This window comes from Labrus bergylta, chromosome 4 (assembly GCF_963930695.1).
Source record: "Labrus bergylta chromosome 4, fLabBer1.1, whole genome shotgun sequence".
Classification (NCBI taxonomy): Eukaryota; Metazoa; Chordata; class Actinopteri; order Labriformes; family Labridae; genus Labrus; species Labrus bergylta.
In genome coordinates this window covers 29737861-29760143 of record NC_089198.1, presented here as the reverse complement: position 1 = coordinate 29760143, position 22283 = coordinate 29737861, and the positions used below count along the sequence as shown (strand labels likewise).

The 22283-nt window shown below is 42.9% G+C and overlaps 1 protein-coding gene across 1 annotated transcript in view; it reads right to left on the bottom strand.

Moving 5' to 3' along the window:
• Positions 1-385: 385 nt before the first annotated feature.
• The window catches only part of fam110b (family with sequence similarity 110 member B), a 40446-nt gene continuing 18548 nt past the window's right edge, over positions 386-22283 (bottom strand). Inside the window, exons 2-6 of the mRNA XM_020630051.3 lie at positions 15762-15904; positions 11524-11748; positions 11073-11438; positions 9738-10129; positions 386-8398 (exon numbers count right to left, since the gene is read on the bottom strand). Coding sequence (XP_020485707.1) covers positions 7495-8398; positions 9738-10129; positions 11073-11195 — 1419 coding nt within the window. The 5' untranslated portion in view covers positions 11196-11438; positions 11524-11748; positions 15762-15904 and the 3' untranslated portion in view covers positions 386-7494. The remainder of the gene's footprint in view (positions 8399-9737; positions 10130-11072; positions 11439-11523; positions 11749-15761; positions 15905-22283) is intronic.

The window sequence follows — 22283 nt, the reverse complement described above, 5'->3', positions numbered from 1 at the left end:
CCGGTTGTTGAGTCAAATACTGTGTATGTGTTATTAGAGGGGGGGGGGGGCTCTTCCTTTTGGATGGGGGGGCTGTGTGTTACAGGGCTACTGGCCCCTGTTGGCCCCTGCCTAGAACCGCCCATGAATTCACTCCCAAAAAACATCAGAGACTCTGTTGTCATCCTCCTTCTCTCAGATTATTTCTTCTTTGTATTGTTTTGTATTTATTCTTTGTTCAGCGTCTTTGAGTATTCAGAAAAGTGCTATATAAGTCTAATGTATTATTATTGGTAGTACTTTAGGATTCAGTCTGGCTGATAACATGTCGTGTGTTCACAGCTGATCAGCAGCAGTCAGTCTGATCAAGCTCTCCAGGATTAACACTTGAAAAATACTCAGTGGCAAGAGATGGCAAAAAAAAGCCATTTATTGAAATAATAAAAAGAAACTAAACATGAACATGTTTTTTTTTCCAATCAAGCAAAAATGTAACAAGTTTCCACGTCAAAAAAAACAGTCAACACTTAGAGTCTCTGCGACAGTCCTGCCCATCTGATCAGGAGACCCCGTACCGAGGGCAGAACGTGCATCAGCAGTTTTTTTTCTTCAGATTCTTTTGCAACACATAAACCTTCAGACGGAGAAAAAACTCAAACCAACCGACACTTCTTTTAGAAAATCAAATATATACATTTGTCTTTTAGCATTTACACATAGCAGAAAAACAAACAAAACAAAAAAACAAAGAAAGAACTCTATCTGTCAATCCAGAGATTTAAAAAAGCACACACACACACACACACACACACACCATGTAGACAGCAGTGAAACTGAAGCATGATGAAGCTGCCAGAACAGAACCGTATTGTCTTTGTAAGTGTGGACAGTGAGACGCAGCAGGGTTTCTCATGGGAAACACAGATCAGGGTATCAGAGCGATGGGGAGAGAGGGAGAGTCTGCCTCCCTGCTGGGTTCACCTCACTTCTACTTCACTCTCATTCAGGAAACACTACAGCAACCAGGAAAAATGCAGATTTCTCAAAGAGGTTTGGTTATCTCTCATATAAATAAGCCAGTCATCAGAAACTATATTCAAAGCTCAATCCAAAGGCAACTGGACTTGGTTGAAGAGCTTCAGATCGACCATGAGCCGGATGACTGAGAACCAACACAGACATCAGAAACTACAGCAGAGCAGTGAGAGTGTTCAGATTAAAGCCACGAGTTTCAGGAGAATCAGCACCCGTGAAAGTATATTTCTAAAATATATTTTGAGAGTGTGTTTCACTGTGTCTTTTCTGATTAGATGCTGTGTAGTTACGTCTTCTGTCCGTGCTTCAGGAAGTGATAACCTTCAACACTGTAAGGACAAAATGAGGGAAGCAACTAATGCCAATTGTCGTTTACCGATAAATGTGGCATTTTTTCTTCACTGTGAATGCATGACTTCAGTTTTTAAAATGTCAAAGAGAAGGTGAAAACCTCATGATTCCACAGACAGTGTGTCCTTGTTAAAAACGTACCGCACACCTCTGTTGATTGATACGATGATCTGTCTGACTTAGACAGCTGAAGCATCATATTTATGACAGCTGGAGTTGCCTTTTGAACGTAAACTCGGTTTAGGAAAGTGGACTTAAGCTGTGTCTCATTTTCAGGGGTAGCATCCTTCGAAGGAGCAAGCCTTCCAAGGCTATACGTAGACCGCTCCGACTCTGAAATAAAACGGTCTGGTCGATGGAGGATTCCCTGTTTACGTCACCAGCTGTCACATCCGTACCCTGTCGCCTAAACATTGCTAAAGATGCACCAGAAGTTACATAACTAACCTGACTAACTTTTTATTTTAAAGATTATTTCAAGGTGTTTTTTTTTAAGGATGCACCAGATCCTTCGTTTGCCTGGGAATAGTAGGATGCATTTGTCGGCTACATTTGTCGGAGCCTTGGAAATGGGACTTTGACGCACTGCTGTGACGTTATCAGTCTTTAAATGTGAACAATGCAGCCCCTAAAGTGGGACATGTCTTTACAGTCAGAAAAAACAAAAGCCGTCACAGAAGTGCCTTGTACATTTCTAATAGCCAGCAGGGGGCGACCTCACTGGTTACATTAGTCATATTGTTTATGTCAAAATGTGCTTTCTTCTCCTTTAATTATCTCAAAAGAGTCTCAATCTCTAGTTTCAAGTCTTCAATCAATACAGCACGATGTTCATCTAGTTAGCTGTGGTCCTACTTAGGGTCAAAAAGATAATAAAATCTGGTATTCTTTAACGGCATGGCTAACTGATGAATGAATACTCACTGCCACGATGAACTGAAAAATGCCTTTTCAGCATTTATTGTAGTGAAAGGCACTCTGGGAAGTTGGCTGTCTGTATATTCAACCTGTGTTTTTTTTTTTAGCTTTTGCTTTAAAGTCAGTTACAGTGAAAAACAGCTGCAACTTGCCAACCAAGTAAATACCAGTGATCGTCGAACGGTTTTCTAAGAACTCGCTTTCAATCAAGCTCCACCCTCATGTCCACATATGGTCATTTCTGGCTCCCAAAATTGAAGATGGGGACAGCCAAACACCAGACGACTTCTTATTTACAGTCTGAAGAGACGACAGCACAACTTTTCTAAGAACTGTGGTGTCATCGAGAGCATTCAGACATAAAAATAAAGATATATAAATTTCCTCAGGTGTTGTGGTTTTTTGAAAGGAGTGGATTGTGCGGGGAAGTGAAGTGAAGCCAGCAGGTCCTGCACCACAGAATCAAGTAATCACAGGCGACAATGACAAGAGACAGACCGAGGCGCTGCATTCACACCCATATGGCTTCAGGGCTTCAGACATGTCAGGGACAGGCAGACATGTAGACAGAAGACATTATGGGTGGAGTTGAACACCCTAATGCATCCCTCTTCATTCAGAAAAAAAAACAAAAAAAAAACACACAAGGGTGAAGACAAAGTTTCCTCTGAGGACAGACACAGAGGTGAGGCAGAGACAGCACAGACGAGGGCATCCACAAATCATCGCTGGGCTGAAGGATGCACTTTACACAACAAGCGAATAGAAACATCCTAAATCTTTAATGGCCTTTGGAGAGACATGGGAATACAAAAAAAAGACCTTAATCTCCCTTCAAAGTGCCTTTGATAAACGTCTCTGTATTATGTCCTGTCAGAGTGAACAGACACTCACAAGTATTGCTTTAAGTGTAACTTTATAGATCCTGGAGGTCGACTGAATCCCAGATTTGACTAACTATGGTATGATAGGAGAGTTTTGGTGTCCTGCGATATCATTGGTTGTTGCATCAGACTGCCAATCATCATCTCTGTGAAAGGTAAATAATGACTGAAAGAGTTTTTTTTTAAGGTTCATTTAAGAGCTTTTACGCCTTTTTGTTTGAGAGGAAGGAGATCGAGATAGATTTGGAAATCAGGGAGGGAGAGAGAAAGAGAGAGAGAGAGAGAGGGGGAGGGGAATGAGATGTGGGAAAGGAGCCTCGTGCTTGGAGGACTACAATCTCATTTCTTAGGGCACCACCTTACCCGCTAAGGGTCAACTTGCGCCCTGCCTCGTACACTTTAACTCCTGTGGTCTCTCTCACTCTCACAGATCAGAGGGACAATGTATTAAATATAGCTTTCAAGCTAAATCGATTGCATCATCATCAGTTTGATGTTTGTAAATGAACATTGTCACTAATTATATAAAGATATTTCAACTTTATGCGACTAATAGGGGATTTTCTGGTTCTTCAGTGATTTTCCTTGAGGAACTACTTAAGACATCTGAACTACTAATATGACTCCACTTGTGTTTTCAATACTGTGCTTCAAGTATTTTTTATTATTCTTTCAGTTCAGCTCAACACCAAGCTCCTACACGAGTCTCATGTTTGACCTGTAAGATGGAATCAGAGCTCCGCCTGTCAGCTGATCACTCAAACAACTTGTTCCTTTTCATTTCAAGTCACAGAATTAATTATTTTTTTTAAACAAGATGAAGAATCTGACTCAGCTGGGGAGATTTTACTCTATGAACGTCAGCCTTTCATTTCCATTTTTAAGAAATGTGACTGTTTGACCTTCAGAATAAGACAAGGACGTTTGGCCAGTTATGTTCATTAGGCTGGATCTGAAAACAACATGTCTGTCTGTCCTTGTGAGGAGGAGACCTCTGTGGATAAGTCAGCTCAAAGGTCAAAACGTCTAGAAATGTTTTGTTGTGCACTCGTGGAAAAACTTTGATAAACACAAAGAACATAAAACCTAAAAGGGATACTTCACTCATTTTCATTTAGCTTTATATCATTACAAACCTGGTAGTATTTTTGACTGGTCGTGCATCCCGCCCTCATTTTCCCCTGAGACAGGATATCTTTGTATTTCTTGTCTGCAAAAGTAGCCTCAGATGACGCAAATATCGTCACTTTGCATCATCGGCAGCTGCTTTGGTTAAAGGGGGTAAAACTACATCGCTGGTTCCTCATGTTTTCAACCCGCCCTAAGAGGGTGGGGACCCACTGAAGCTACAGACCTATCACAGATCAGTGGGCGGGACCTCACGCCCAGAATCTAAAAGCAACGTCCGCCCTCTTGCTAGGAAGCTATACTAACAGGCTCTGTGGAGAAAGAAGAACTGACAATGGCGGAAAGTATGTTTCAACTTCAAACTGATATGGATGAAGGGTCTTTTACTCAAATCGGATGTTTGCGGCTATCTCTACGAGCCGCAATATAGCGACGAGCAGGAGAAACAGGAGGCGTTGCAGCCGAGGCACAAGACCCGCTGTGCATTCTGGGAGTTGTTGTCTTTCATCCACATGAGCCAAAAAGACACTTTCTGCCTTTTCTCAGTAAAGAAGGCACCAACTTCAAAATGTATTTCACATTTCTACTACATATATGACCCAATGTCAATACAGATTCATGTTTCAACGGGTGAAGTATCCCTTTAAGTATGACCAGCCAAATCTATTTTACCAACTAAACTCGGGAGTCAGGGAAAGACATAATCCCACAATCAAGCAGTTTAATGCCAAGCCCCTCTACATGTCTTGATCCTTTGTATTAGTATGTCACAGTCTCTGAAGGAGCATATCTAATCACAGGACACCATAACTCTCCAGTGAAACATTTGCTTGGATGATATGAATGATGATAAATCTCAGCAGTTATAAGACAGCTTTAATCCAGCATGTATACATATGATATTTGTGTTTCATATTTATGTGTTTCACTCCCCGATGTCCTGCTAACATCCCCAGATCTTCCTTTAAGAAGCGTAGCGCTTGTCCCATGAAGTCAGCGTTGCATTGATTGTTTGATCCTCAAACATCGAGTCGACTTCACCGAGTGGACTTCTTAACAGTCACACCGTGTACCAGCGTCTCTGACCGTTCAGAGCGGGTTTTGACAGATAGAGTTCAGCCTCTGTTTCCAAAGATGGTCATGGACATTTTTTCTACGTTACATCATGACTGTGACTCAGGCCTTCACTCAGAGCTGACATTTTGACTTGTCATCGCATGGAAAAAAATAAAAAAATTGGAAACTATGAAAGTGAATGAGCAAGATGAGCTAAAACACCAGATAGTGCCAAACGCCTGGAGCGAGCGACACATGAATCAGTCTGACAATCAGACATCATTATTTCATTACAGGTGTGGTCGTCGGGGGTTACTGTTTAGATTAATTTAGTCCTAAATAGGGTTGCCATGATATCAGAATGTTAAACTTAAACAAAATACTCATGAAAATCAAACAATATTGATATGTTTTGATACCATGGCAACAAATACAAGTCCTAATTTCTTGTATTTGATGATCAAAACTTGCAGGCAAATTCCTGCAAGTTTTGATCATCAAAAGCATTTCGGTAAGGAAACGTTGGCAATGTTTTTGGTGCAATTTAGACATTGTGCAGGAGTTTGCCTGCAAGTTTATGATGGACTCATTCCTTTCCTGCACAGCTGTCTGACTTAAGTGTTTTTTAAAACTATCAATCTTGAAAACAACAGAGTGTATCGTTTTCAAGAATACTGTATGGTTAAAGTATTGCGGTAATAAAAGTTTTTGACCTCGACCCCTTTGACAATCAGGACTCAACACATCACAGATGAAGGCAATGATTTAAAGGTCTGAACTAAGGGGTGTCAGGCCAAAATGTTCTGAGAGAAAGGCCCACAACACTCATGGATTTATGATTAACACCTTGAAACGACCCACTTCAAATTGCCCCTAGTGGCCACTTGTGACAACTGCATTTCCTCACAGGAATCTGTTCTTAAGGAGAAGCTGTTAAACTATTGACACTCTTATTGAGGTCAGTTATTTTTCTTAGTTTGAGCTTATTTTGTCAAACTTTATTTGAGCTGAGGAGAGTAGATCCTGACGTTATCACAAAGTCATCTCCATGAGCCATCGGGAGAAACATAAGGCCCCGTGTCCACCTAGCGTTTACTTCCGGGCACTTAATCGCTGGCTGCGCGCTCGGGAGCATTTGCATGAAGTGTTTGTGCGCTGAGAATAAAAGCCTTGCACGTCTGCCCTGTCTCTATGACAACAGTCTGTTGTCAACGGGCGCTGTATGACCGACTCTGCTCCGTTACTTTTCACTGCACGTTTTTCTATTTTCCCGATCAGACACGGAGCAAAGAGGATGTGGGTAAAAAAAAAAACATGATCTGTAGGCGGCAGAAATACAGGGAATATTGTTTATTTTGAAAAGAGCGCCGGTGACGTCAACAGCACCTTTGTTAAAAAAAGATTTTCAACTTACAGCACTAAAGGCGGTCGCACAAAAAAGGCAGAGCGCTCGGAAAAAAGACAGTGGGCTCTGCCCTACGCTGCTGCGAGCACTCAACTCTTTGAAAACAATTTTAAAAAGATTCTGGCGCTCCGAAAAAAACAAACACTAGGTGGACACAGGGCCTTAATGTGTTTATTCAGTGAGTCTAGTAGCATTACTTGTGACACTGATAGGCACGGCAGCCTAAAGGTTTTAAGTTTGGAACGCAGGACTTAAAAATACATCCATGATGACCCTCTGCAGTGAAGCCTTTTCTTCAGGCGTCTTTTCATCGTCGTAGTGCATTTCGCTCTTGTTGCTCAAGCAAAGTTGACAGACTTTGTCCGTCAGAATTATACTGTGTCCGTGGAGAAACATTTCATGATGTAGTTTTTCTTTTATTCTCCTGTTTGTCTGTGTGTGAAAAACTCAACACTTTGTTCATGAGACCGTCCACGTCTGAAGTGTTCATGTAGTTCTAAACCTTAAAGGATCAGGGTCATTTATGCTCTCTATTTCAAAAACTGTCTTCTTCTGTGTTTTTTTTTTTTTTTTTCTAAGATTTTCCCGCCATTCATTTCATTCATCCATAGAAACACGTTTTTTAGTCCGGCCCCACCGTCACAGTCTCTAAACCTGTGAGTACGTCTTGTCCATCTGTCAGTTTTTTAAAGAAGCGTTGGGTTTGTCTCCAACCTTCCGGAGCTTCCATCCTCCCTCCTAAACATGGGACACTTTTTGAGTCTCTCTCGCCTGTTTGATGCTGTACAGCCACTTGATGACTCTTGCATTTCGCTCCACAGCCGAGATGCCATACGGTACCCGCTCCCCGGCCTCCTCCTCCTCGTCTTCGTCGGCGTCCGACAGTCCTTCGTTGGAGGATCGCCTCGACTGGTCGCAGTCCGAGGAGATCATCGAAGCGGATCGGAAGTTCAGGCTCACTATGTCCGAGTTGGCCCGTGCAAAGTTCTCCGGACCGACTGCCTCCAGTTCCTCGGGGTCAAGGCCGCAGTAGTTAAAAAAGCGTTCCACGTCGGCTCCGGCCCGAGCGTATCGGTCGGACAAGTCTGATTTGGATCTGTGCAGGGACGAGCGACGGGCCACAGAACAACCGAGCCCCAGCTCCAGGTTGGGCTCGGCGGAAGTAAAGGAAGGGTCTGCGAAATCACGAGGCAGCGACTGAGGGGTGGTGTTGTCACAGAGCGAGGGGGAGGGAGTCGGACGCGGGGGAGGCAGAGACAAGGAGAGCGCGGGAGGAGGGAGGGAAGCGGGGTTTGGTTTTGGAGGGAGGGGCGGGGCAGAGGAGCTGCTGGATCGGGCCGTACGGAGCGGCCTGCCGTTGCACAGGCGCAGGAGATCGGAGTGGGAGTGGGAGGTGAGCAGTGGAGGCAGGGGGGAGCGAGATCGATCGATGACTCCTCCCTCACCTCCCCGCTCGTCCAGCACTCGTCGGCTCAGGTTGAGATTCCCTCCCTGTTGTGGACTGCGGCGGCCCGTGCTGTTGATTGGAGGGACCTTCAGGGAATGGGAGAAGGAGCGGAGGGAGTGTGAGGTGCTCGGACTAGGCGCTGAGTCGGCAGGTTGCTCATTCAGCGTCATTGTGGACCGGTAGGTTAACGGCATCCTAAGGGAAGAAACAGAGAAGTGAAGCGTGTTTAAGGTTGAGTCAGAGACATAAAACGACCAAATAACAATCAACCAACCCCTTTCAAACTTTTTAACATAAATGAAGATACTGATAAATGCTGCAGTGAAGCTGCATAACATACATCTCCTTTAAATGATAGCACACATCTACAGTAAGTTTAATTTGTTTATACTGTAGTTTAATTTTTCATTACTTGCAGAAACATAAACTGCTTTCTAACCTCAGGTGTCATACAATATGCATACATAGAGAGTAAAAGTATAATGCAAATGGATGACTGAATATTAATTTTAAATATAGGTCAAATAATGCACCTATATTCTGAAAATTAAAACGTGTTTCTGTTACTGTATTTTCATTTTAAAATGAGCTTTTTCATTTGAATTATGATACAAAGTTAGCGGGGCATTTTTTGAAAATGATAAAGCAAATGTAATTTTCTTCATTTTAATTTAGTCAAAGAATGTGCGTTTTTGAAGATGAAAACTAAAATTCAAATTAGATAAATTAATCATCATTTTATTTTTGAGTCAAATAATACACTCATATTCTGAAAATTAAAAAGCATTTCTGTTAATGCTTTTGAATTTTCAAATTATCTTTATCATTTGAATTCTGATCACTAATCGCTTCCATAAAAACCGCCTACCTTCTCTGGTCCAAACAAATCCAGAGCATTCAGGAGCAGAATCTACAGTTAGAAGGAGGACATACTGGCTGCTGCATTGTTGTCAGAGAAGCCAGCACTTCAACATAGCATGTTTCCTTAATGTCTGATCATATAGTAAAGTCATGTTATCTCATTCGGTAGATATCTTACAGATTGGTCATTTAATGCTGTACAGCATGAATACCCTGAAGAAGGAAACTCTAGCTTTATGTTGCAAAAGAACAAAAAGGTTCAGGCTTGTATGTATTTTCATGAGAGATCAGTTTGTAGAGAAATGAAAAAATAATCTTCCTCTGCAGCCAGAGGACGAAGAAGTCTGCAGAGTTGCCCAAATATACATTTCATATCACATAATCACATTTGAATTGCTTCACAGTCAAAATAAATCCTTCATAATGCATCAGCCATTACTTTCATGTCTGTGTTTACTTTTTCTAACTTATTGTAGAAAGCTCTATAAACCTCTACTGATATTTTAGAGTTAGGCTTTGATCCCCTCGTATTCTCCCACAGTGACTTTAATCTACAGAAGCAGAAACACATTTATAAATCATACATCAGACAATAACACAGTCGTGAAACTTTGTAGAGCTAGTAAACTCTACAATAGCTCCTCATCATTGAAACAAGAGAATAACCGTTTACCCTAATGGTGTCCAACTCCTGGCTGACCTCATCAGCACCGCACTTTTAGCTCCGCCTCCTCGTCCTTCAGGTCCTGCTCCTGAAGAGGACGAGGAGTTTAGCAGATTTTTGAGGATCTCCAGGTTTAAATTCTCGCGCTTGCTGCCGCTGCCGGCACATGTGTCCGACTTGGCGTTGTTATTGGATGCTTTGAAAGGTATCCCGCCTCCATGTCCTCCTCCACCAATCCCAGAGCCTCTCTTGAGAAGTGGGTGACCGGCGGGAGGCTTTGCCAGCACAGGCGGTTTGATTGGCTCCTGCTTGGCGTTGATGACTTCCTGACTCTTGACATACTTGGCCTTGTCAGCTTCCAGCCTCTCCACAGCACTGAGGCGCTTCGGGTTGGGTTCCACCTGAGACACACATTTAAATATTAAGAATCACCTTTTCTACAAACAAAAACAATCAAATCAGCACATCACTAACAGAGCATGAAAAAAAGTTTAATTGCAAAATAAAATCATTTTAATCATGTGATTACCAATGGGGTTAATCTTCACTATAAAATTGAATTTGTCATTGTGTACCTTCAGACAGTGTGATCCTGTGTGTAAGTAAATATAGTGAGCTCTATTTTGACTGTTTTCTCAACTTTACATAAATCGACTAGTCTAAACTTAAATTTGCATTTAAATGTCTTTGAAATAGTTGCCTAGGAACATTCCTCATTGCAGTAATATAGACTCCCCCCTTCTCTGCAGAACACCCTTGTTAACTCATTCCTCAAAAGAAACACAAACACACTTAATGATCCACCTGTTAACAAATATATTATTCTGTATAACTGTATGAACAAAACCATCCTGGAGTAAACATGTTTGTGCAATTTGAATTAATTAATCAATGGCGTAATATGCTGAGCTTGCTTTAAAAGACCTGTTTTAGATTCAACGTTCATTTCTTACAGCTTGGATTAAAGAGAGGACTGCAGGTTTCTGTGTGCTACATTCAGAAGGACTAAAACATATGAGGGCTGCAGAACCAGGATCTTATCTCCTGGAAACAAAGTATTGGTACTTCACAACCTCAATCAATTATCTCTGTATGAAAGAGTCACTCATAGCGACTGTTTTTTCTATCTTTGCTGTCAAAGATGTTTTCTCTCATTTGAGTGTGTTACTCTTGTGTTAGCTTCTTTCACCACAAAACAAAACGCACAGGCAGAGTGGTGCTCCCTCTAATTCCACTTTCTGACTGCCCAGGAGGGGGATCAGTAAAACTGGATGTATACAACCTGCTACAAAATAAAAGTCACTACCCTACACGCAGCTGGCTCCATAGCTGATGTCACTGTACCTGTCTCCTGAAGTAGTCCGGCCCTTTATTGAGGATGCGGAGAGGTACAGCGGAGCTGAACGGCGTTGCGGGGCCAGCGGCCTTGCTATCTGGCAGGGCTGGAGCCAGTGTCTCTGTCGGCATGGCAACGAGGCGACTGGGGTGGTCGGCCGTGGTGGCAGCGGGTCCTGGGTGGCTGACACAGGGCGGGGGCAGCAGAGGACCCCCAAAACATGAAGACACAAGGTGGAGAAGAGAAGGTCTAGAAAGAGATGAAGCCCCTGGCCCTCCTCATGGCCTGTGGGAGCCTGTGGGACTGAGCCGGATTCTGGGCTGGGGAGGGGGGGGGGGGGTGAAGGATTGTGCTCAGATAAAGTGCTGCATCGCCTGAGGAGGATAATCTGCGTTAGACGTGCTGCAAAGTCTGAGCTCAGAGGTCTCTACTGATCTCTGGTACTTAGGTTCCACTGACCTGCTCGTCAACCATGATGGACAGATAGACGGATAGAAAGAGAGAGAACGAGTGCAGTGACGGAGCGAGAAGGAGGACAAAGAGTTCTGAGGGTGTTACAGTGCAGTGGTGTGGACGAGTGCTTCCACAGGGCCGATGGAGACGCAGAGGACGGTGGGAAAGGAAAGCCCGGCTGCCTGTCCACCCTCGCTCCGGCTCTCTCCTCAGCTCAGCTCAGCACCCCATCTGAACAAGAGAGAGAGAGAGAGAGAGAGAGACAGCCAATAGGGTTAGAGGTAGGCTGTGACATCATGCACCTAGCAACAACAGGAATAGGACTTACAAAATACACTGACACAAAAACACACACCCCAGAACACACACACACACAAAAGTACGGTGCGTTGATATATAGAAACATGAAGGCCTAACCTCACATGAAACTTTTTATTTTAATGTTTACTGATACAAGATGACATACACAACACCAGGCTGTCTACCCTGGGCTCTGATTGGTTAATCCTCAGGACTGGTTCTTTCAGCCTCAGCTGTCAACATTGGGGCTTATAGCTCAGCTCACTGGTGTTTGAGGGGACTTCCTGTATTTTTTAAACCTGGACTCTTTTATATTTTCTAAATGATTGAAACGGTACAAAGTGTGTCGTATAATCCTCATTAGATTTGTTCAGCCAACAGCCACGAGAAGGGCTCTAAGGGCTGCATTAGTAAATACTTTTGGACTAATGTGTTAAATTGTGCTATGTTTTCTCTGACAATCAAAAATGCACAAACATAACAGCACACTGATGACAAACGATGTACCTGCACATAATTGTGGTGAACAAAGAATATCATGAACTGAATTGTTTTTATTGACATTTCTAAAATGTTATATACAAACAAGAACCTCAAATACATACATTTCCCTGTGACGGCAAACAGAGCTGGCCAATTGGAGGAAAGTGGGCAGTTGGGAGGGGGGGCCTTAAAGAGACAGCAGCTGAAATGAACCGTTTCAGGCCGAGGCTGAAATAAGGGATTTAACTGATGCTAGTATCAGATAAATAATGAGTTTTCTGAGCTACGCATCTCACAACACTACTCGATAGGTGTCCCAGGCTGACATAATTAATGGTGAAAGTGAGTATAATAGATCTCCTTTAAGTTGTTTGTCTACCACTATATATCGGTTGTGTTGGGTTGTATGTTACATGAATATGATGTTGGATCCAAACACACCTTTTTAAAAACACAATTCAACCAATAAATCATCTCATCAATTCATCGTCTGATGAAATGTATGCCTCTGGGAAAAAAAGGTCAACTTCTTGTTAATTCCGTAGTAGCTAACAGTAAACGACTTCCAGCCAAGACTACCTTTGTCGCCGCATTGATTACAGTCGAGTTATTAACTTCAGAAGAGACCATGAGCCAGAGCCATGCTGATTCTTGATTGGTCGATACTACATGGACTACAAACGTACTCCTAACAGAAAACCACAACACGTACAAAAGTCCGGTCTTGCATGTACAAATTTGACACTTTCATGTTGAATCTGTAAAAAAGAGATTACAGGCACTGTCATCCTCTGGGGGATTTGTGAGGTAGAGTTGATGTTTGTTCTCAATGGAGTCTTGGAGGAGGGCAGTGTAACAGCTCTTTCATGTTACAAGGATCAGGGATGTTATATCAGCACAAAGCTCTTCTCTGTATGGATCCTACAACGCTGCCTGAAACTGTTGTTCCAGCATTGAAGATAAAACTAAACACTTATTAAGTTATTTAATCATCTGCAGTCTTTATTAAATATGGACTTCAGGGAAGGAGATGTTATATTTGATTGATTTCTTGAGGCCCGAAGCATTGGTTACAAACGTCTGAGAACGTTTTAAGAATCAGTGAGGCTAATGCATGGTGTGATTACTGAACAGAGCCATATGTTTCTAGTTTGCCTAAAACACACAACAAAGATAAAACACACACACACATACACACTCTCTCTCTCTCACACACACACTGAAGGAGCTATTTCATTTGGATTAGGAACATGTGTCCAGCTCATTTCCTGCAGAACAGTTTCACACAGAGAAAAGGGAGAAAGCAGATAAAAGGTGGACAAGCAGTCATGTTCAATCTTCTCTGCATTTCTTATTATCTTAATGTAGGGAGAAAACCCAGTTAGTTGACATTTTCAACATGAGGGGATAATGCTGCTGTGATTGGTCGACATATCTGTTGTTTTCAAAAAGAAACACTCTCTCTCTCTGAACACATGACAGTCATGAGAGAGTGAGTGGGTTCCAGTCCTGGATGCCTGTAGGCAAAGTCTTTCCCAGAAAACATGTTCACTGTTGTTCTGTTGTAATGTCTTTTTTATTGTGTTTACCAGAAATCAGATGTGGGCAGCAGGAGAGCTGAGAAAGACGCCCACAGTGCTCACATTGGTTGTTTTTAAGAGTGCATGTATCAATCCTTAAAGCCTCTACATCTCCCCCTGCCAGAGTCTGTGCAGCAGAGTGGAGCCCCCTACCTTTACCCAGAACCCAGCAGAGACCCCTCAGGTCGGCACAGTCGACACTCCTACAGCTTCTTGTGTTGGTTTGATGTAGACCATCAGTGTATATGAGATTCAATCGCTTAAATGTTGATCCAGCTGATTCCAACTCATCAGTTTCAGAATTTTGCAAAATGCTTCCAAAACTCCTTAAAACGTCTTATTGTTGACGTAAGGTATTCACCACTGACTAAAAACTACTGAGCTTTAAAAAGCGTCTTCCTACTTTTGGGATGTGAGTTATCGATTACAAATCAAATTGTACAGAATTTCAGAAAGAGAGACCCCCGAACGTCCACCAGATACGTGTGCATTGCGTGTCCACTCCGGTCCGTTTCGGCTCTGTGCACCCTCGTCCGTCAACACCCACCGGCTGCGTTCTCCATCCGCAGCACGGAGAGCACAGCCGTCAGCTGGAGTGCCGAGACAAAGGAATTCCCGCGATAATTTAACAGATTCACTCGCGACAGTGCGAGATAATACGATTGTGGTATAAATCTCTAAACCTTATAAACACATAAACAAACACACAAACGGTGGTTTTTCTGAACCGTCAAAACAGAGTGTTTTATTCAGAAAATTAACCGGGTGTTATAACGATGTATCGGTGTCTGACTTCCTGTCCCGCTTGTTCTTTTCTGTGCTAAATTGATGTGTCGTGCTCCAGCATCAGGCAAAAATAGAAGTCCTGCGTATCTTCTGCGGAGGGCTCCGGACTGTTGGAGCTCAGACGCAGCGCAGCGAAGCCAGTGAAAGCACACACATTGAATAAAGTGAAAACCTATCAGCGCCGCTGCCGGACCGGAGTGGAGACAGACCGAACGCGCATCAGATGGAAGTTGGAAAACAGGCTGTATGACCTAAACATAATGGCTTTACTTTTGGTGAGCTGTCATGTCGTCCATCTTTTATACCGTCTATGTCATTAAGATGTCCCTCCTCTCTATTCCTTATTGTTGCTCCCTCTCTACAGTGCATCTCCTCTGGGCCTGCAGTCAACAACGCAGGAGAAAAAACACACACCTGACAAACAAGTGCGCCCAAACACACACACACACACACACACACACACACACACACACACACACACACACACACACACACACACACACACACACACACACACACACACACACACACACACACACACACACACACACACACACACACACACACACACACTTGCCCTTTCTATTTCCTGTGTTGGCAGCGTGTTGAGCAGAGACAGCAGGAGCTGTTACACTCCTCGGCCCACCTCACTGTTCCTTCGCACGGGTTGAATTTTCCATTTATAATAAAATGAGTAACACAGGTATTGATTCAGCCCAAACAGGAAGCTGTTGCAGTTTATTTTTTCAACGGTAGTTTACAGAATAAAGTTAATAAATAATCCACAGTTATTGAAACTCCACACACGGAGCAGAACGTCTGCCAAGATCTGCATGATTATACGCACATCCCCAGCCTCACACCTTTTGTAAAACACTAATCACACTTCTCTACATTAGACAAATCATTCAAAACATAAACATGTGTGTGTTCATTTCTAAAAACTCCCTGAAATACGACTCTAGATTGGCAATCGTCTGAACTCAGAGTGTACACGGTTAATGTCACAGCTGCAACACTTTTCTTTTTCAGCCTATGAACATAAACAGGAAAAGCATCTCGAGTTTGGACTTAAAGACAAAAACAAAGTTTTACCAGTTTGGAGCTGTCCTATTGGCCGGCACATTGGTCGTAAACTGAAGCTTATTGGTTGTTGTTATGCTCCTGGTTTTTGCTGCTTGATTTGGACGCCTCCCCCTTCTCTTCCAGGGGCTGCAGGTTGTCAGCGGTTTTCACAGCTGTCAACATAAGAGACACAAATGAAAAAATATTAAGAACCTCTCAGAGCCTCTGCATAATGATAAGCACAGTTATTGACTTATTATTTAACAGGTCTAACAACAGAGAAAGCCGATTTTCTGCTCGATGGTGGGGTCTCTGCAGGTGAAGCTCAGAGTAAAGTCCTTGCTGCTCCTTTGCATTGAAAGGAGCTATGTGAGATTGTTTGAATTGGGAGGAGACACCTCTTACAGTTTCTTGTTAAGTCTTAGCTCAACAGATGAGATGCAAGTTTACAACAAAGCTTCCTCCCTTAAACGAGCCAGCGGGAGCAGCTCATCAAAACAACAAAGCACTCTCTGCCTCCTGCTCTGTGACGGCTCCAGAGGTCAGGCCTCATGCAGCCCCAGACTGGTCTAACCCATGACTGTAACAATCATAGTTATGCCAAAGCAAAACTCGGACTGCATTTAAAGATAATTAAATTCTGAGTTACACAGAGACAGAATTGTTTTCCAGATTCTTGGAAAGTTTGAGCATTGCATCCCTTATAACCCTGCAGCGCAGTTACCACTGAACATTTTTGAAATGACAACTGAAAATGCAGAAAGTGAAATTTCTGAATGTGGCTAACAGCCACGCGCCAGTGTTTGTGATATGCTCCTTTTTTTTTGCAACAAGGCCATTTTGCCCACCGAGGCAATGTAAATTAACAGTTACCTTTTTTCCATTTGAATATGTGCAAATAGCACCAGAGCACTAAAATGCATTTTGCTCTGCAGCACTGTTTGAGGAACATTTGACCCTTTTTGTTTGCTATTTGAATTACACAGGTAAGGCAGGTGCAGTACACTAAAGCCCAACTCTAGAGCTGCATTAGTGATGTGTAGTTCATGAACGATTCGTTCAAAACGAACAAATCATCTGGGTGAACGAACTGAACTGAATCACTTACTAAAAAGAGTCGTTCATTTCTCAACTTCAGTTGCGCTCTCCTCTCTCCCGTCTCTTATCTCTCTCTCCAGACCATAAGAGTCGCTCAAAGCCCGCCCTCCCTCCTCTCCTCAGTCAGTACAGTGTGTGTGTGTGTGTGTGTGTGTGTGTGTGTGTGTGTGTGTGTGTGTGTGTGTGTGTGTGTGTGTGTGTGTGTGTGTGTGTGTGACTGAGGCTGGTGACTTGCAGTCTCGCTCGTTCACGTTCAGTCAGTGTTTCGTTCACTGAACGAATTGAGAGGAAGAGAGTGACTCGGAGGCGGAGCTCTCGTTCAGTTCGTTCAGTGAACGAACTGAACGAGAGCACCGACATGAATCACTGACTGACTGAGAGAAAGAGCGGAGCTCTCGTTCAGTGAACAACGTGTACTGAATGTACTAAACAGAACGGTCGGGGAAAATAAATGTGATTGTTTTAGCAGCTTTCAGTTTGCAAACTGTAACTTTATCCAACTAAATTCTCAGCTCATTGGTTTATTATTCACCACCGGCTGTTCTCAGTATGATCGTGAGCAGAACTAAACATTCGGCCGTGTTTCAGCTTATTAAATTCTGATTCACAGACAGAGCTGCAGAGAAGTACTGAACGATTCGGTGAATGAATCTTTTGAACGAATGACTTTACTGAACTGATTCTACTGATTCAGTACACTGAAAAGAACTGCTTTTCACATCACTAAGCTGCATTACTTGTCTCAAAATGAAATAACTACAAAACTGAAATAGTAAAAGGGACCACATTACAAACTGTAAAGGAAGGGAGAAGGCGATAGGAATAAGTCACTTCTGAACCAGAAAGTGTTGACTTCAAACTATGTTGTGGTAAAACCTGTTATGATGAAGATATCACTGATGTGCTGGGATTCACTGAACATGAGCAGCACACTTTCTCTGTCTGTGTGAAAAATCTCATGCATTCTGGCGAACTAAAATGCATGCAACTTGTATCACAGGTATAACACAAGACTCATAAAGGCTTATAATGGATCGAGCTTAGTGCTGAACTGAATGAACAATGTGTTTAGGGTGCAGAGAGCATGCTTCCAGGTCAAAGGATGAACGATCCTACGGTGGTCAATCACTGCCAGCCATTCGCAATGCATGATGACATCATCAATTTGTTCAACCCAATGTGGCGGCTGTGGATAATTTGGTAGAGTCGGTCATCTCCCAACCAGAAGGTTTGGGGTACGATCCTAGAGGGAGGAGCCTAGAAAAGCTCTATACAAGCTCAAGTCCATTTACCATTTAATCCGACTCCTCAGGCTGCTCTGCACTTTTATTTACTTTTCCAGTCAGTGTTCGTGCATAATGCTCGACCCTTACAGTGCTGTTGAAAATCAGCTATCAAAGACACTCTTCTGTCACACAATTGGAAACTCTTAGGACAAGCGTTGAAAAGCTAATAGCCAGGTTGAGCCATACCATGTTAGCATAATTAAAAGCTTGTGCCAAATAAATCCCCTCCGAGGTCCCCTGTTTAAAAGTGGTTTGATAATTGAGATCACATTAGCAACATGTCAGCAATAAGAGGCAGGGTTTCCATTTTTGTGGAGCTGCCAATGACAACCAGTGTCAAACTGTCTGCCAATCCTTCCACCTAAAGAACCTGAGCCTCTATTCACATTCAGTCCTCCTGTCCGGTCTTTAAAGTTCTTGTCAGGTTTTCCTTTAAGTTGTAGTCATGGTGAAGCTTATCCTGGTTCTAATCTTCATCAAATCCACTTGGCTCTGCGATGATTGGTTTGATATCATTGACTCCGTGTGCCTGTGTGTGCAGGAGCTCAGCGGACCAGATGGACTCTCAGTGGGAGCTGGAGTCACACCAAATGACCTGCGAGCTGCACAGCAGAGGTTCAGCTACTGTGCACTCACTGTGATTCACATGTTTTAGACTCCAGCAGTCTGCAGTAGAGTGTGTCCTGAATCCTCTGAGTCAACTGCACACCAGCTCTGAATCATTTCAAGAGCACTTTCTGGATGCCATAACAGATGTTCCACAACAAGGAGAGCGACCAAGGTGAAATCACCCACATCGCCTTGTTACATGATATTGTAATAAAGGGAAATCACGGTCCTCCAAGCCGACAGCCTGGGTTCAAATCCAACCTGTTGCTCCTTTCCCACATGTCATATCCCATTCTCTCCGTGACCCCGATTTCTGACTCTACCCACTGTCCTGCCTTTATTATAAGAGCACAAAAAGCCCCAAAATCAATCTGGAGATAAAAGAAAATCCCCCATTTTTAAATAAAACCTCAAATTATTGTATATAAATAAAGTTTTAGAAATGCCAATCAATGCAATGCAGTTCATGAAATTCTGTGTTAACGGCAATTATGTGCATTTACATCATTTGTCATCAGGCTGGTAGTCCTGTGTATTTTGCTAGGTAGAGCCAACATAGCGCAGTCAGAGTTGACTAAGCAGTTTTGGAGGTATTCCAAGCTTGTTATGCCGACAACTTCTTGGAATTTTGGAGAAGCTAACCAACAAACAAAGAAGGCAGAAAAAAAATGAAACTAAGCAGTTATCCTGGTTGTGTGCATTGCAAAGAAGCAAGAAACTTTCCAGTGATGATTTGACAAACTGAACACTGAACCACAGTACAGTTTGCGATCACATATTTTTCAGAGAGCACTCTGGCTGGTCTCTACCTGAATGTGTGCAGAGTTAATGAATGTTAAAGCTATGAGCTTTAGAGCAAACTCCTGGAGCTCTGACGGTTGCCTGTTGTCATGTTTGACAGTACACTGGTTGAACCCAAGTTGCACACCAAGGTGCTACAAACAACAAGCTTCCACAGGTCACACACCAGAGATTGGATTTCAACCACCTCCAAGGAATTCTTTATCAGATTGCTTAAGTGCATGATATTTTGAGAGACAATGCTAAAAACATGAAAAAGCCATGGACAACAAAGGAGTGCACAGATTAGACTGCTTTGCACATACAATGCTGCTCACCGAGGGTTCACTATGACATCACAGGGTGAGTGATGCTATTGCAAGTGATAGACTGTAGTACAGATTGTGATAACAGCGTATATAGTCAGTCTGTTTCTTGAGTTTATTTTGTCTTGCAAAGCTAGGAAAGCCTCACATAAAAATGATTCTGATGCGTCTCCTCACTAGTGATGTTCCGAGATTTCCTAGTCTGTTAAGAATGCATTTAAATTCAGACTAACAGACTAGTCTAAAGGTAAGAAAACACTCAAAAAAAATGTCAAAATTTATCCGCATAGAATTAAAATTGTCTGCTGGGAAACAATGTACCGTATTTTCCGCACTATAAGGCGCACCGGATTATAAGGCGCACCTTCAATGAATGGCCTATTTAAGAACTGTTTTCATATATAGGGCGCACCGGATTATAAGGCGCATAGAATGGAACGTGTTTACAACTGAACAAGGCTGGGAGATATTGTGAATATATAAATATAAATACGTATAAAACGTAACGTATAAAACTACAAAAACAAAAGTACATAAGACGATTTCCCCAAATAATAAATTATTTCTTTGAGGTTTCTCTTAACTCTCAAAACGTAGTTTTATACGTAGTGCATTCACAATAACTCAACGTTGTTGAAACGTTAATGTGCATATTCACAATATCTCCCAGCCTTGTTCAGTTGTAAACACGTAAAAGAAACACAGTCTGATACCGCTAATTCAAACGTTAGTGCAGGGGTGCCCAAACAGTCGATCGCGATCGACAGGTAGATCGCTGACTGATTCTCAGTCGATCGCGAGATGTTTTGTCAATATAAAATACAATTGTAAAATAGAAAAGTGATTTCAATTTCATCTCATTGCACTGTTTCCCACACACGAAACCTGTGTTGGGAGCCCAAGTATACTTCCGACCTGTGTGTATTTAATTTTTCATTTATTCATGAAATTGCTGCGTGCATGAGAGAGCGAGCGGCGGAGATAGAGATAGAGAGAGAGCGCGCAAGAGAGAGAGTGCAGGCATGCGCAATGACGTGCAGGTAAAACCGGGGGGCTAAATGTTTTACCAAAAAGTCATACATAGAAACTATGCTATGAGTATTAAGCGCATTTGATGAAGCTGCAGCTATTTTTCTCTGCTCCTCTCTGCTGTCATGACTGTGAGCATCGCGGGGGACGAGACACACCAACAAACAGCGCACACACACACACACACACACACACACACACACACACACACACACACACACACACACACACACACACACACACACACACACACACACACACACACACACACACACACACACACACACACACACACACACTGGAGCGCCAGCCACCACGCGAACCTTTTTACTTTTTACTTTTAGTGCTACAGCACACAGTTGATCCGTGATCCGTACGGACCGAGGTGGGAACACACGTGACCCGGTCAAACAGTCGGTTGGACTTTACTCCGTTCACTCTCACCGTGTCTGCAGCTAATTTAACAAAAGCAAAAACATCTCACAGCAGCCTGCTGTAGTCTGCATTATTTTTTACAGAACTCTCATTTATTCTTTTCTGTTTGTTGTGTGAGTATTAAATGCGTTTGTAGGCTGTTGGTAAAGGCTATGGCTCACTATGTGGACTGGTAGATCTCGGCAGACTGGTAACTTTAAAAGTAGATCTTGGTTCAAAAAAGGTTGGGCACCCCTGCGTTAGTGCATAACTCAACATTGTTCAGTTACGTATAACACATAAAGCTCACTTTTTCAGTTCATTCCCCGTCCACGAATCCCTCGAATTCTTCTTCTTCAGTGTCCGAATTGAACAGTTGGGCGAGTACGGCATCCAACATGCCCGGCTCCCTCTTGTCATTATCCGAGTCAGTGTCGCTGAGCGCCGTGTACAACCAGTATGGATCAACCAATTAACCAATTGATCCATATATAAGGCGCCCCGGATTATAAGGCGCACTGTCATTTTTTGAGAAAATTAAAGGCTTTTAAGTGCGCCTTATAGTGCGGAAAATACGGTACTTTGTTTTGCAGAGTGTGGCTATATTAGCAACATTAGCACAGCAAGTCTTCTGTCCTGTCTGCAGCTTAACATCCTCATGCCTGTGCTAAATGTGATTACTCATCGTTCTGGTCGATGTCAGTTTAACCTGGCGAAGCCTACAAAGTGTTTCATCTCAGTTAACTAGATCAAAATACTGCCAATCTGCGCTGCTCCTGCATGATGCTATCTGTTCATTGTGCTTGTTTACATCCGGGTAGTAGAGCAGGGACAGCAGGCCCATTAACCGAAGCGACAGTCAGTCTATGAATACAGCCTGACTGGTTCCATCATGTTGTAATAAAACACATGCATGGCTTTTCGTCATCACGGAGTATCCTTTAGTTTACAAGAAGCGCTGTCTCAGAGTACCGACCTTGTGGCTTATTTTGAGTGGTTCTGGTCAGCTG